Here is a 14,497-nt window from a genome sequence, read left to right on the forward strand (position 1 = left end):
CCAGCAACATATTTATTAAAACTTGTGCACAGTGCCAGTTTTTTCCATTTTTGTTTAAATCATGTAAGTTTGAGGTGAGCTGCACTCTGAATACTGCACATCACAGTTTAGCTCGACAGAAGCAACCACGGGTCCATGGGGCAACTTAGAAGGACAAAGTCAATGGATGAGCAAAAGTTTTGTTTTGGTGGAGTCTGAGATGTAGCTCTTGGGTTTTTGTGCATCATTTTGACTTTGAGGTGAATTTGCTAGGATGTCCACTACAGGGACAACTGTAACACTGATGTTTGCTGCTCTGGACCAGATAAAATATCTAAAAAGCTTTTATAAGAGGTGCCCATGCTTGCTAATGATCAATTAATCAAGTACATTTGATTAGCAGCCCTACTTAGCTTCTACTTAGCCTCTCAATCCCTATGGAAACAGTAAACGTGCACTTAGGAATTCACAGGCCAAATCATTCACAGGACTAATCTAAGACTAATCTTCAGTGCTCACTGATCTACTGCAGTTCCAGAGATGTACAGTACTAAATAAATGATTTTACATGTGCATCTTACAAAACTACTTGACTTGTATGGTTAGTGCAAAACTATAATCTTCTGGATTGAAGAACCAAGGCAAAAAAAATACACAAAAAATAGCTTTAGTCATATTTAAAGAGGACATCCAGACATGTCTCTGTTTCACAGCCTAATAAGACAAAAGAATGAATAAACAGTAAACATAAGCTTTGTTCTCTTCACAGTTTTAAAAGTAACCTTTAAATCATTTCTGAACTTGGACTATTAATTATCACAATGCATAACTGCATCTCAAAATAAGCCCTTCATTCATCTCCTCTTCCCCAAACTCCCTCTCTGATTTCCTTCATCTGGAAAGGTTTGACAGACTGCAGTGTACCTGAACTGGTGGGAAAAGGTAACTACAATGCACGCATTAATATTAATTAATATTAGAGAAGGTGTCTCTGTTATTGCACTAAATTGGATGACAAAACACTGGTGCCCACTATTTTTGGAATGCTAATTGCACTTGGATATCCCAAAGGGCCATTATTTATGAATGAGACTTCCTCTGTGAGTCTCCTGTTTTTAGTTAGTCACATATTTCTTACTAAAGCCTGGATTTACTTTGAATATGCCGTACATGAAACATATGTAAGGCGACTGTAAAGAAGGAAAAGCAATCAGAGATACAAACAGAACAAAAAGTCCTTGCAAACATGGCATTAAAACACAATATTTTAAATTCAGTTTTTATCAGCTTACTTAAAAGAGCTCTAATAATTATGTAACATGATGACACAGATCGGGTCACTGTGAGTAATTTGGCTGAAAAGATGCATGCAAATCCAAATCCAACAAGTTCATTGTTGGGTCAGAGACTCTGATTTCACCAGTCATCCTCTTACAGAACTATGTGGAAACATATATTGATGTGCCATTGATGAGGAGTTGGACTACCTGTGCAACCTGTGTAGGGTCCAGCTCATGCTACCAATAAAGACATTGACCCTCGCTAAAAAAAAAACTACTAATTGACCCTACTTAAATGCAAAACTAGCGAGAAAAACAGCCAGAAAGGATGAGGAGGAAAAAATGTCAGTGGCCTCCAGCTGTAAAATCATTCCTGCTTTGGGAGTTTTCTCACTAGCCTCTCTAGTGCACCACAGCATCTAAAACTTCAACTTAACTGAGTAGATCAACAACCCACAGGTTTAACTTGATGCTATACTCTGATAAAGTGTTCCTTTAATTTTTTGAGCAGCATATATAATAAACTCTTTTTGAATGATAATGTTGGTGAAGTTTAAAAACAATCTCACCACCAAATTTATGCGGCATACTCCTTTAAGAAAGAACCCCATCCACTCGGCTTCACGCATGCGCAGAATCTTGTAAATCACGTGAACCGGTGGTTCCGCTTCCGTGCAACAACATCAGCAGTTGGGTGAGTTTCTGCTCAGAGTTGTCTGTTGTTTCTGTTATACAGTAGCGTTATAGAAACATCTTTCCTTCTTCCTCAAAGACTTAAAGGTCTGAACACGCTGTGAGAGAAGATTCAGGGTTTCCAAAGAGACACAACCCGGACTCTCTTCGATTCCGTAGGAAGTGTCCCATTTAGCTTCCAGTTTATCACGCAGAGGTCTGCTCAGTACTCATAAAGCCTTAAACACACAGCTGTTTAAAGATTGTTTTCCTTAACACGTGCCAGTAGGTTTATTTACACACTCAATAATCCCAGTATTGTCAGAATTTCTCATTTCAAGTGTCGTGTTGTTAAAATGTTTGCGGCATTTCTAAAGCAACCAATGAAGCTATTAGCAGCAACTGTGCCAGTTTCACTGCATAATGCAGTTATTTTATTACTATTATTTGTACTCTAAACTAAACACAAACGAATCAGATTTTATCTTTAATTTGATTGCTGAAGACTTCATATTTTTTTAAGATAAGGATGGCATGAGACTAAAACATTAGAGATTTGGTCCATATTGACATGATAGCATCAAATAGTTGCTGCACATCCCAAAGATGCTTTAAAAGAGTTCAGTACAGTGAACTTATTGTCATATAAAACTGCTGGATATTTTTTCTTTTTTAGACCATTCTCAGTAAACCCTTGAAATGGATGTGTGTAAAAATCCCAGCATAGCAGCAGAAATGATCAGACCAGCCCGTCTGCCACCAACAATCATGCCACATTCAAAGTCACTTAAATCACTTTTCTTCCTCGTGATTGGCTGATTAGACATTTGTGGTAACAGACAGTTGAATAATTGTACCTTTGTAAAGTGGCTGTGAGTATGAATCATTCATGGTTTCTCCATTGAGTGCATCTTTATTCATTTATCTATCTATTTCATTATTTATTATAAGTATCATGTACCTAAAGCAAAAATAGTGTTAATTAGTATTTGGATTCAGCTATGATTTTAAAGTTTAGAGTCACAGTTTTATTTTTCATTTTCTAGATGCTTGTCGTGGCCGTTTAATCTCCTCCCCGGTTTCTTGTATGGAAAACCAAGAGCAGCTAGGGACTGCATACTTCAGCCAAGGCTGAGGTTCTCTCACACATAATAAAGAACCCTTCCAAAATTTCCGATCCAGAACCAGAATCAAGTGCAAAATTTAATCTTAAATTGGGAAAAAACAAAGAAAGCAAACAAATCATACAAATTCATCCATAACTTTTTGAGTACTCTGATAGCAGAGAAAGAAACAAATCCATATGTCATGTCATCAGTGACGGAGGCTAAAAGTAACAGGCTGGTTTTCCATCTAGTTTACGTTAACCGTAACTGAAGTGTTTACAAATACTGACCGGAACAGCTGACTTTCATGCACAGCAGTTTATCGGTGTGATTCATGACAAATAACAGATTAATATACTGTGATTAGCAAACATTGTTCATCACTGAGTCACTCCAGACTCATTAAGAAATGACCCAGAAGTACCTCCTCCTGCCCGGCGCTGTGATCTAAATCGTGTGCGAGTAAAACATTAGCTTTGGTAATTTAATTCTGACTGTAAGTTATTTTAAAGTCATTAATTAAAAAGCTCAATACTTACATGGGTTGGTGAATTTATTTCAGTATCCCATTATAGTGTTTCACATGGCTCACTACATCACAGATTACATCACAGATTGAGCAGAAAATTAATTTGTGTGAACGGTGCTGAAGTCGACGCCCACAGCACGATGTCTACAAATTAGCTTCAGTTTGGCCTGTTCTGGCCCACTTTTCAACCAATCAGCATTCAGCCTGGGCACAGCTATGCACAACATGTTTGCAGACTTTGCATACTCTTGTTCGTAGCCTCTGCTTAGGTAAAACCTACATTAGTGTCTAGTCTCATTCGCAGCAGTAGCCTTCAAACTCCATCTCAGAAGGTCATTATTGGAACAGGCGGTGCTCAGCTGATCGATTTTATGTAGAAGAAGATTCAAATTAGACGATAAATGCTCAGTTTTTATGTGACTGTGCTCAGAGCTTGAAATATAAAACCTGGTTTAGCACAACAAGTGGATAACCACCCGTTCTATCTTTATAATAAGTCTAATCTCTGACTGGGTTTTCAGCTTTTAGGAAGCAAGATAGTGCAAAGAAGGCTTGGTTATATTGAACTTTTTATCAAAACAGATGAAGCAGGTTGGCTTTTTAATCAGTCAGCTACCCTTCTTTTTTTCCCGCAGGAAGTGTGGAGGATGAGCACAGGCAATGGGACCAGGAGGAAAGTCGGCAAGCAGCAGCAGCAGCAACAATTTAACAACATGGTGGCACCTGACCCTGAAACTCTGGCTGAGATGCAAGGTCTTTTTAGCAAAGTGAGAACGTATGTGAAACCATCCAGTGGGTCTGAGTGGTGCATTCCTGACCCGAATGTTGCTCTCAGACACGCACCGGAACAGCACTGCCGTCTGCAGGCCCTGAAGGTTTCGCTGAACGACGTGAAGAACCAGCTCAGTGACAAAAATGTACAGGTGTGGCATCAGCACACCAGCTCCACCAATCGGGCCGGGAAGGTGATCGGTGTCGTCCGGTCTGCTGCCAACGCAGAGATCTGCACTCAGGCATGGTGTAAATTCTACGAAATCCTGGGAAACTTTAATCTTCTTCCAAACGAGGCTCTTCAAAACGGAGAGCTGAACACGGTCCATCTGTGTGAGGCACCGGGGGCCTTCATAACCGCTCTCAACCACTACCTCAAAACCAGTGAGGCCACACGATACTGTGACTGGAACTGGGTTGCTAACACCCTCAACCCGTACCACGAGGCCAACGGGGGAAATACAACCATCGCAGATGATCGATTAATTGCTAACACGCTGCCCTGGTGGTTCTTCGGCTCAGACAACACCGGGAACATCATGATCCAGCAACATTTGCTGGATCTGCAGAACTTCGTGTCTAACATGCGGAGGATTGATTTGGTGACGGCAGATGGAAGCTTTGACTGTCAGGAGAACCCCGACGAGCAGGAAGCGCTGGTGGCGTCACTACATTACTGCGAGGCCGCAGCTGCTCTGCTGCTCCTGAGCCCCGGCGGCTCCTTTGTACTAAAAATGTTCACCCTGTACGAACACTCGTCTGTCTGCTTGCTCTACCTGCTGAACTGCTGTTTTCAGTCTGTCACTGTCTTCAAACCCGCCACCAGCAAAGCAGGAAACTCTGAGGTGTATGTTGTGTGTCTGAACTATGACAACAAGGAGGCTGTGAGGCCTCTGCTCTCAAAACTGATTCGTAATTATGGATCACAACTAGCCGACAGAGAGGCACTTTTCCAGAATTCTGTAATCCCAGAGTCGTTCATGAGCCAGCATGTGGAAGTGTGCTCATACTTCCACACCCTGCAGGTAGAGACGATATCAGAGAACCTGCAACTGTTTAAAGGTATGAGCACAGAGGAGAGGCAAAGACTCGACCACATCAGGGACTTTGTGGCTCAGGAGTACCTACAGCGCTTCCAGGTAAGACGATTTAAGATGATAGAAAACTGAGCTGATACAAACCTAAATATCCAGCTAGCAGATGTTCGGGAGCTTTTATGAAGGTTAATTAGGTTTCCAAGGCTTTAAGAGTGCTATAAATGTTGTGCCCAACATTTAGCCTAAAATTGGCTTTTCCACAATGTCAAATGCGAAATGTGTCTATATATTAGGGCTGCCACAAACGATTATTTTGATAGTCGACTAGTCACCGATTATTTTTGCGATTAGTCGACTAATCAGATCATGCATCGATTGGACGTAAAACTTACAGCTTGAAAATATGTTAAACGTTTATTTTGTGACCCAGAAAGAATAATAAGAGTAATATTAAAAGTAACTAGCTGCCGCCATTGTTGACAACTGCGCTGGGCCGCACTATGAATTCTGGGACACAGCTTCTTCTTCTTCGGGGTTTAACGGCAGCTGGCATCCTTTACATGCACTGCTGCCATCTTCTGTTTCAGTCCGTTATTACACTTTTAAATCCTACTACTTATTCCTGCGTCTTTTGTGATCTTACAAAGCTTCAAACGACGCGTCGACTATTAAATCAGTCGTCGACGATTTTGATAGTCGACGTAATCGTGACTAGTCGACTAATCGTGGCAGCTCTACTATATATGTGTTTTGTTTTTTTTTTTCTTCCTCTCGACATTTTTTATGAGAAATGGGAATCACTTCCAAACTCGTTCTGCATTTCTACACAACTTAATTACTTCTGATTGGATCACGCCTTTCCGGAATATTTTCATCTTGTTTTTATTTGTTGACCAAAGTGTCATCATAGTTTTTGCCCTTCTGCATTAGCTTTTAGTTATCGTCTTGTTTTCATGAGGAAAATTGCTGGTCAACAAAATGAACACTGCTTCAGCTAATTATTATTAATATGATTTTGCTTTATTTCATTTGTGACTGATGTGTGTGTGAGCAAGTGCACCAACATTGAGAGCCGGGAAAGGAGAAACTAGAGCGACTGGGTGTGACAGCAGTATGCAGCAGCCAGATGACTCTCAAACTTACCTGGAATGAGATTTAAATGAGCTGTAATTCCACTTAAGTAAACTCAGGTCTTGGGTGTGTGTAATACATTTTGGTTTGCAAAGATAGACAAGCATTGTTATAGTGAAGCCTGATGTCGCTTTACACATAAAAGAATGACTTGCAGTTTTTATCTCGGAGTGAGGTTGGATTGATTCCCGGAGAGGCCAAAACCAGGCTGTAAACATGCATCCAAACCCTGTAAATTCGGAAATCTTGTCCTTGTCCTTGGGGAGTCAGCCTCGAGTGGCAGTTAGAAAAGTTTGGTTTTTGTCGTTTCCGCGTTAGCTTCATTTTTCAGTCCGCTTGGGAATGCGCACACTTCAACTGGAACTTCATTTTCCCCAAAGGGAGTTCCTGCAGTGATACAAAACTGTGCAAGAAAAAAGAAAAGTTAAAGACAGCAAAAAAATGTGTGTGTGCGTTTTTATCATGCAGTCTCACATACATTTAGCACTTTGAGTCAGACTTACTGAGCTGGATGAGAATGTGTGAGCTTCAGAGCCTGTTCATAGAAGCGTTCACACATTCAGGCTCTTAACGTGTATAAAAAAATAGTTCTTCCTGTCATTTTAAAATAGTCTTTGAAAACTTTTTATAAAGAAATGTTTCCAATATTTTCCGTATTGTGCGCGCAACTTGATAGCTCTGTAGGAAATTTGAAAGAAATCCATATTTAAGATGGTTTGAATAATCATTCTATATTTTAATTTTCAATTTCATTCTTTTTAGGTTAGTCATCTGGTTAGGCTGCAACTTCTGTTTAAGAAACAATTTACAAATTAGAGCAAAAATCTGAAATTCATTTTAAATCTAAATGTAGCCTTTTTTAAAAAAAAAACATGATACTCTGACCCAACACTAGTGTGATGCTCCCAGAAGTCTAAATCTGAATTTGATCATGTCTTTCTGTGTGCAGGTGTGCTTTCTCCCGCGAAGCCGATGGATTTCTCGTAACACCGTGATTCCTGCCTGCTGCAGCGTGTCAGCCGGACGACCTCTGGGACAGAAGAAGCAAACGGGCTCCTTCAATGAGCGGAGGGAATTGCAGACCTTAAGCTGGAGGGAGCGTGTTCAGAGGGGTTGCCATGCCACCTGGATACAGAGACACTGGACTGAGGAGAGTGGGAAGGACTGCAAGCTGGAGGGACCCCTGTCCAACTGTCAGGTGGATTCGTGGTATGTTATTGTGGGGACTGCTCTGCCTGCAGTCAGAAACTCTCCGTTCTGTGATGGAGGGTTGTTAAACCACTTGAACGAAGCACTGATGGACACAGCTGTAGACTGGACCCACGTGACTCCTTGTGACTCTTGCCATGTGGTTTGCGCGTCCTCCATTTTGTCAGAGGTTGCAGGCCAGTGTGCCTTTAAAGCCGACAATTTAGGGGGCAAAAGGAGGACGCAGTGTTTGGTGTTTGGCAGCTGCTCGGTTTGGGGGATCTCTGATAGCCAAGTTGAGGATCTAGTGTTAACATTTTCTGCAGAGCCTTCATTTCCTGAAAGAGGCTCCGTGTTGCTGCACGATGGTGAGCCACTGTATCAGCGGCAGCTCTTAAGTTGTGTTATGTTTGCCCTGCAGAGCCTGAGCTCTGGGGACGCCCTGCTGCTGCCTGTGATTTCTGCCCTCACCCGTGTCACGGCAGCCGTCGTGCTCTGCCTGCACGCATGTTTTCGCTCCGTCTCCTTCAAGTGCCCTCCCCCCTCTGGAGGGGTTGGGACGGTGCTGGTGTGTGTTGGTTTCTGCCCTGAAGCCGCTGCCCAAATGCTGCTGGTTCTCGCCGAAGTCCAGGAGAGCATGAGCCAGCTGTTAAGAGATGAGGAGGGTAAAAATGAGCCTGGTGGAGGCGACAGACAGGTGCTGCAGTTTGTTCCCATGGAGGAGCTGCTCACTGGAGGACTGACTGACTTCCTGTGGACCGTGAACTCTGAAATCATCCAACGGAAGCTGCATCTGCTCATGCAGGCATAGCGCGCTTTGGTGGGCTGTCACTGTGGTATGCACTTTTTCGCTTCAGAAGCGGTTTAATCATGTTACAGTCCAGTTTATTTGCTTATGGAATCAGCAGACTGCTCAGCTGCATGAGCTTTCAGCAGTTAGTCACCGAATCGCTTTCGCATGTTGATATGAACTCATCTGATTTAACATTACACTCCTCTCACTTATTTATTACAACACACCTCCAGATATTCAGATTCTTTAGTGTGCTTCAACTCGAACCGATGCTGGCAGTCAGAAGACGTTTATCAGACTTGTCTTGATAGGTGCAGTCACATGTGAGACATCTATCAAGTGGAGCCACAAACGTGGCATGGCTGAAAATGCAAATTACTCTCAGTACTTGATCAGCAGAAAATGTCCATGACCAAAGTCTCAGAGGGATTTCAGGATGCTAAATAAACAGCGGTCCAGCTGTCTGCACCAAACCTCCTGTTGGTCACGGATGTTTTGAGTTGACATCACAGAGAGCCTGAAGTGCCTGCTATTTTGCATCAACACGATGTTTAATCCCACTGTGTTGAGTATCTTTTTATCTTCTATGCAGCTCTCCGTCAGATTACTGTTTTCGGTTAATTTCATTTGTGTCCAGTGAGGAAAACTTTGTACTGTCAACGGACAGAAAAAAAAGGTTCCATCTGTCATGCTCTGCACAGCTGGAGGGGGAGTGTTGTGGGATTTGTATTATTTGTCGTCTTTTTAGTTTGTTTATTCTGTTTTTTCAGTATAATTCGAATTAGGGGTAAATTTTGTTATAAAAATAATGTAAAAAAAAAAAAAGGACATGGAGGGTTTCTGTTCTTTAAAAATGCTAGTTTACTTAATAGTCTGAAGATAACCCAAGTAGTGTATTAACTCCTTAATGTCTAGTGTATCATATTTGATACATACAGTTTTTGTGAGTTTTTGAGACGTATACATCATCCGTGTGATTTCCCCCCCCCTCCCCCCCAGTGAAAAAACAAAATAAATTGCACAATATTCTCAAGCAATAAATTGCAAAAAATGCATGATACAAAAGAAATTTTATATTTGCAAATTAATCTTTTTTCTCAGAAGGTTCAATAAACACTAAATTTAAAAAAAGAAGAATTTTCTGGCCGTTATTTCATGGCTCACACAAGAGTTAGCAAGTTAGTTCCAAGCTCGGATAAATGAGGTTTGGATACTTGATTGGTTGAGACCCGGGTTAACAACACACGTTACTTCTCTGGGTTGGATGTAGTTCATGGTGTGACAGAAGGTTGATGCTGGGGACAAAGTGAGATATAGGCAGATGTTTTTTGAAGCAAACTTTAAAAAGGAGCGTCCAAAAGATCAAGATGATCTGGATAGTTGTTGAAGTACATTTGGTCCTGTGCAAAGTTCTTGAACTACTTGTCATTTCTTTATAGCTTGTTAGGAAATAGGTGCAGCAATTTTTTGTGATGTACAAACATTTGTGGAAACAGAGTATTTCCCAAGTGACTAAGCTGGACTTCCACCACCATCATATTGTAGCTATTGCTTTATCTGTTCAGCCATTGGTGGATATGTTTATAATACACCACTTACATTTCTATAACCTAGTGTCAGCATCTGTGGATGTAGAAGAAGCTGTTAAATCACCCTAACTGCAGAAGGTTCACCTCAGAGGTTTCAGAAAAACAAACCAATAAATTAAGCCGGTAAAAATGGTTGTTTATTAGTTCAGACATAAGTTTGCAACCAGGATGGTGACCCTGAAATAATCTGAATAAAACAGTACAAACCTTTCATGTGAGTATAGGTCGAGTGAGATTAATCTGTAATATAGGTCAGTAATGGGGGTCAAACCATTTAAAAACTGCCATTGTGAAAACTAAGTTGTCTGGATTTTCATTATTTTGTTTAATAGCGTTCGTGTTTGATTGCAGATTATAGCTGAAAACTGGATCACTGACAAAATCGGAAAGTTATATTCCACTAATCTTTTTTTCCCTGTGTGCCCGTCTCCATTAAGATCACCACCCCACACAATTTAGACCAGAGATTCATACAAATGTACGGTTTAGGAGATTTAATCCAGCAAAAATAGGAAAAAAAAAATGGGTAGGTTTGTTTAAAAAGTGTGTGTAAGAGAGAGGCTGGGTTGTGTAACTTCAATATATTTCTTTCTCTGTGTAATATTCTTCTCCATTCTGCTTTTGCAAATTATGCACTCACACACACATACACACTACCAAATAACTGAGTGTGTGTTGTTTCTGTTGATTCTGACCACGGGCCACTCTGGACTTGAAGTCATGCACGGTCAGGTAGTTAACTCAGTTCGACTCTCAGCAGTAAGAAATCTGCGAGACAGCGAGGCTTAGACGGGCGATCGGCTTGAGTGAGGAGAGAGACTACGTCAGCAAACAAAAGAATTTGATTTTTGCTTTTATTTCAGGGTTGAACGGAGATTCTCCACTTGCTCCTATGTCTGCAGAGTAAAGATGTTGACAGTGAAACTCTCATTATGCAACAACAACAAAAAATAAATAAATAAAGACAGCAGGAAGATGCTGGTGAGGAGGACATGTTCATCAGAGGGAATCAGCTCAGTTCAGTCAGTTTTCTTTGTCTGATCTCACTTTCAGACAAGCTGTCTTGCTTGTTAGTCTCGCTCTACGACTTCAATCGCTAATCTGTGACAGAAATAAAATGGGTTGCAGTAAGGAAAGTATTAACATTCCTCAAAAACATACCTGTCAAAACAAAAAGACTACTAAACTCTTGGTTTTATTCCGTGCCTAGTTTTCATAATCCTTTTTCACATTAAATTTGCAAAGTGTTAAAAAGCTCCACTTCTGCAGCAGGTTTTTACCTGATCAACAGTGTTTTTCACCTTTAGGCCTCACGTAACTTCAAGGCTAAAGGGAGTCAAATAAAACACCCTGCTGAGGGTTAAATGTCAAACACATGATTGATACAACAGTACAATAAAACTGGCTTTTTTTGTCTTTTTCTTTTACAAAATACCCTCTGTCCACAGTTATGCATTTTTTCTAATCAAACTATCAGAAAGCAAATAAAAAGACGATCAGAATATAAAACATGATCAAAGGGTTTAAACCTGAATTACCAGCGGGGGTGTGACTCCTCCGATTACAAAAACAAGTCTGTGTGTTTATTCATCAAATCCCCAAAAGGAAAATAATTTCGTAATAGATCCATCTCACCCTGATCACCTACTCTTTGAGATGATAAAGGAGATACCGAACATACAGGTACAGAAAAATCAAAACAAGGACAAAAAGACCAGTTTTACTGCAGAGCTGTACATGCATTAATGCTGCAATATCTATATGAATTCATCTGTGCAATAAGGGTTTATGCAGCCTGGGAGGCTGGTTCCTTTTGTTTTTTGTTAATTTTGATCTCTTCATACACTTTTATATAGTTTCTAGGTTTTATGATTGTTGTGAGTGATCTTTGCATTGCTGAAATTGGACTTAATTTTGCTGTGCATGTTACAGTGACAATAAAGATTCTATTCTGTTCATTTAGAATAAAACCGATTTGAAGGTAAGCTAAAAAGCTGCTTCTGTACCTCACTGTTTGTTTTAAAAAAACAACAACAAAAAACAAAGACATTGTGGCCAACATGCCAGAGTTGAGGACTGAATATGGTAGTAATGGGTGACATCATGGGGGACTACTTCCATCTATGGTAAGACAGTCTTTTGTATGCCTATTACTAACGAACAGCTTCTCCTCAGTTGTTTTGTCAGGTCCCACCTGTCTGCTTGACAAAGCAGTTCCATCAACCATCATCACTTCAATGAATATATCAGCATGTTTTCCTTCATGATATTTGGTCAGTTGATGAAGCTGTCAAAACAGATGTTTTGCCAGATGCTGTATCATCTTTGTGATAGAAGAAGATAAAATTGGAACAAAGAGCTCAATATCTGCTGAATGGTCTACCGGAGTTCTCAAAATCCTCAACTAGGCGTAGCTCATACTCACGGCAGATCTGTAACATTACAAACATCGTTGAAGAAAATTCATTTTTCTCAATCAAAGCCTTGATAAGTCTGACTTCTTATTTTCTTGAGTCTTTGAAAATGTTGCCTATAGGCCTCTGGCACAAGCTCATAGACTTTGAAATGGCAACTTCGAGTTTCTTATGGTCAAGACAAACAGACTTTCTGAGCCTTGTGTGGACCGCACATCCTGAAGCTAGTGCAGTGTGCTAGCTATCAGCTCAAAGACCTCAAAGTAACAGAGGGTTTAGACTTCTGTGTTAAATCTGAGCTATAGCCTACGCCGTAACCTGACGTGCAGGTTTCCTTTATCCCTACTGCAACTCGTCTCCTTAATGGTAAATAACTGTCTTGTGGCTTTTTATTATTGATTTGTTTACTCTTATTGTTGCCCTTGCTACTAAACTAATTTCCCCTTGTGGGACGATAAAGTATTTAATTGAATATTGTTGCTGGATTGAAACACAAGAGCCCTGAATAACCTACCCCCAACAAGGATGTAACTCCACCAAGGATTATTCAGAAAACAAAGACAAAATTAATGAGTGATCATCAGGAAGGTTCCTGTTTATAGATTTTAGAACCAGATCTTACGGATGATTTCATTCATCAATAATTTCTCATTTCCTGTAGTTTGTAAGAAATTGCACCAGGTTAAGCTGTGCTTTCATCATAACCAATAATGGCAACCATTATTATTGAACAGGAACTTAAAAATATCAGCTAAGACTTCCAACAAGGAGGTCACTGGGAAGTTCTGGAGTTTTATACAGCAGGTGACTTCTGTATGAAAAGAGAAGTAGATTAGTTTGTGTAGTAGACAACGTCTGAAGACTTTGATCCACAGGGAGAGCGAGCCCTTCGGCTGAGCTAACACAGTTACTGAGAGAATATCAGAATGCCTGTTTAGCACAACCACAGATGAGTCTGTCAGACAATGGTAACTCGAGCTGGTTCAGAAGTCCTGGCGAGTGATGATTAGAAAGAAACAGGTAGGTAGAGCCAGCGCATGTCCACCTCAGAGCTAAGGAGAGATCAAGGAGAAAGTGTTATGGTTCTGGGTCTTTTACACTGCATTTTAAAAATTTTGGACATTTGTTGATCCTGATGATTATCAGTTATCCTCAGTTTGTTTCTTAGTTTGTTGTTGTGTTTTTAAGCTTAGTGATTTTATTGCAGTTACTGTTATGTTTTTGATATTTCTTCTTTCATGTTACCCCGCCTTTCTTGTGTTCCCCATGTTTTGTCAGGTTGATGTTACCCTGTCTCCCCTTTGCCTACATCTCTTCGTTTAACTATTTATTCCCTCAGGTTGTCTTTGTTAGTTGTCACATCATCCTATTTCTTGGTTCTTAGTTTCCTAGCTCCCAGTGTGTTTTTATGGATTTCGCTTCACCTTCAATAAAACATTGTTTTCATTGGATACCTGCCTGCCTAAGAGTCTGAGTTTGGGATTGTCAGTCTTCACTACGCCTTAGAGGAAAAGGAGAAAAGGAGGGAAAAAAACAAAAGAATTACCATGCTAACATCCTAAACAAAGACAATATACTTTCCCTATAGCTTAATTTAGTCATTGTTAACATGACAGACTGATGGAGGCCTTTAGTTTAAAGCATTGCTGTGCTTCTTTCAGGCTTTTCTGCCAGACACACTCTCAGAGACATGATTAGGGTGTATTTTAACCCAAATCATTTTCTTAAAATTCACATTTTTACGTTGGCTAAGCCAAGCAAACTGAGGCTGGAAACTGTCACTAATGCAAGAGAAGGAAATTCTCTGAGCCCTGTGACACACCGGCGACCTGTCCAGGGTGTCCCCTTCCTCTCGCCTTATGGTAAGCTGGATTAGCTCCCACTCATGCCCCGTGATGCTGAAGAGAAGCAGAAGAGAACGGATGGATGGATGGATGGATGGAAAGTCTCTGGGGGAAAACCTTGAAGGGAAACCACTTGGTCATGCTCAGCGCTGCATGCTTGATGA

The 14,497-nt window shown here is 40.6% G+C and overlaps 1 protein-coding gene across 3 annotated transcripts; it reads left to right on the plus strand.

The window, feature by feature from the left end:
* Positions 1–1,898: 1,898 nt before the first annotated feature.
* Positions 1,899–13,940, plus strand: cmtr2 (cap methyltransferase 2). Of its 3 annotated transcripts, none has more exons than XM_031758100.2 (3): positions 1,899–1,953; positions 4,202–5,476; positions 7,455–13,940. In XM_031758100.2, the coding sequence occupies exons 2-3, from the start codon at positions 4,214–4,216 to the stop codon at positions 8,502–8,504; spliced, it is 2,313 nt and encodes a 770-aa protein (XP_031613960.1). In that variant the 5' UTR covers positions 1,899–1,953; positions 4,202–4,213; the 3' UTR covers positions 8,505–13,940. The 3 variants fall into 3 exon arrangements, with proteins under 3 accessions (XP_031613960.1, XP_039467010.1, XP_039467013.1); XM_039611076.1 differs by lacking the exon at positions 1,899–1,953 and adding an exon at positions 2,011–2,148; XM_039611079.1 differs by lacking the exon at positions 1,899–1,953 and adding an exon at positions 2,197–2,216.
* The last annotated feature ends 557 nt before the right edge of the window (positions 13,941–14,497 follow it).

The sequence above is a fragment of the Oreochromis aureus genome, linkage group 1, assembly GCF_013358895.1.
Source record: "Oreochromis aureus strain Israel breed Guangdong linkage group 1, ZZ_aureus, whole genome shotgun sequence".
NCBI lineage: Eukaryota > Metazoa > Chordata > Actinopteri > Cichliformes > Cichlidae > Oreochromis > Oreochromis aureus.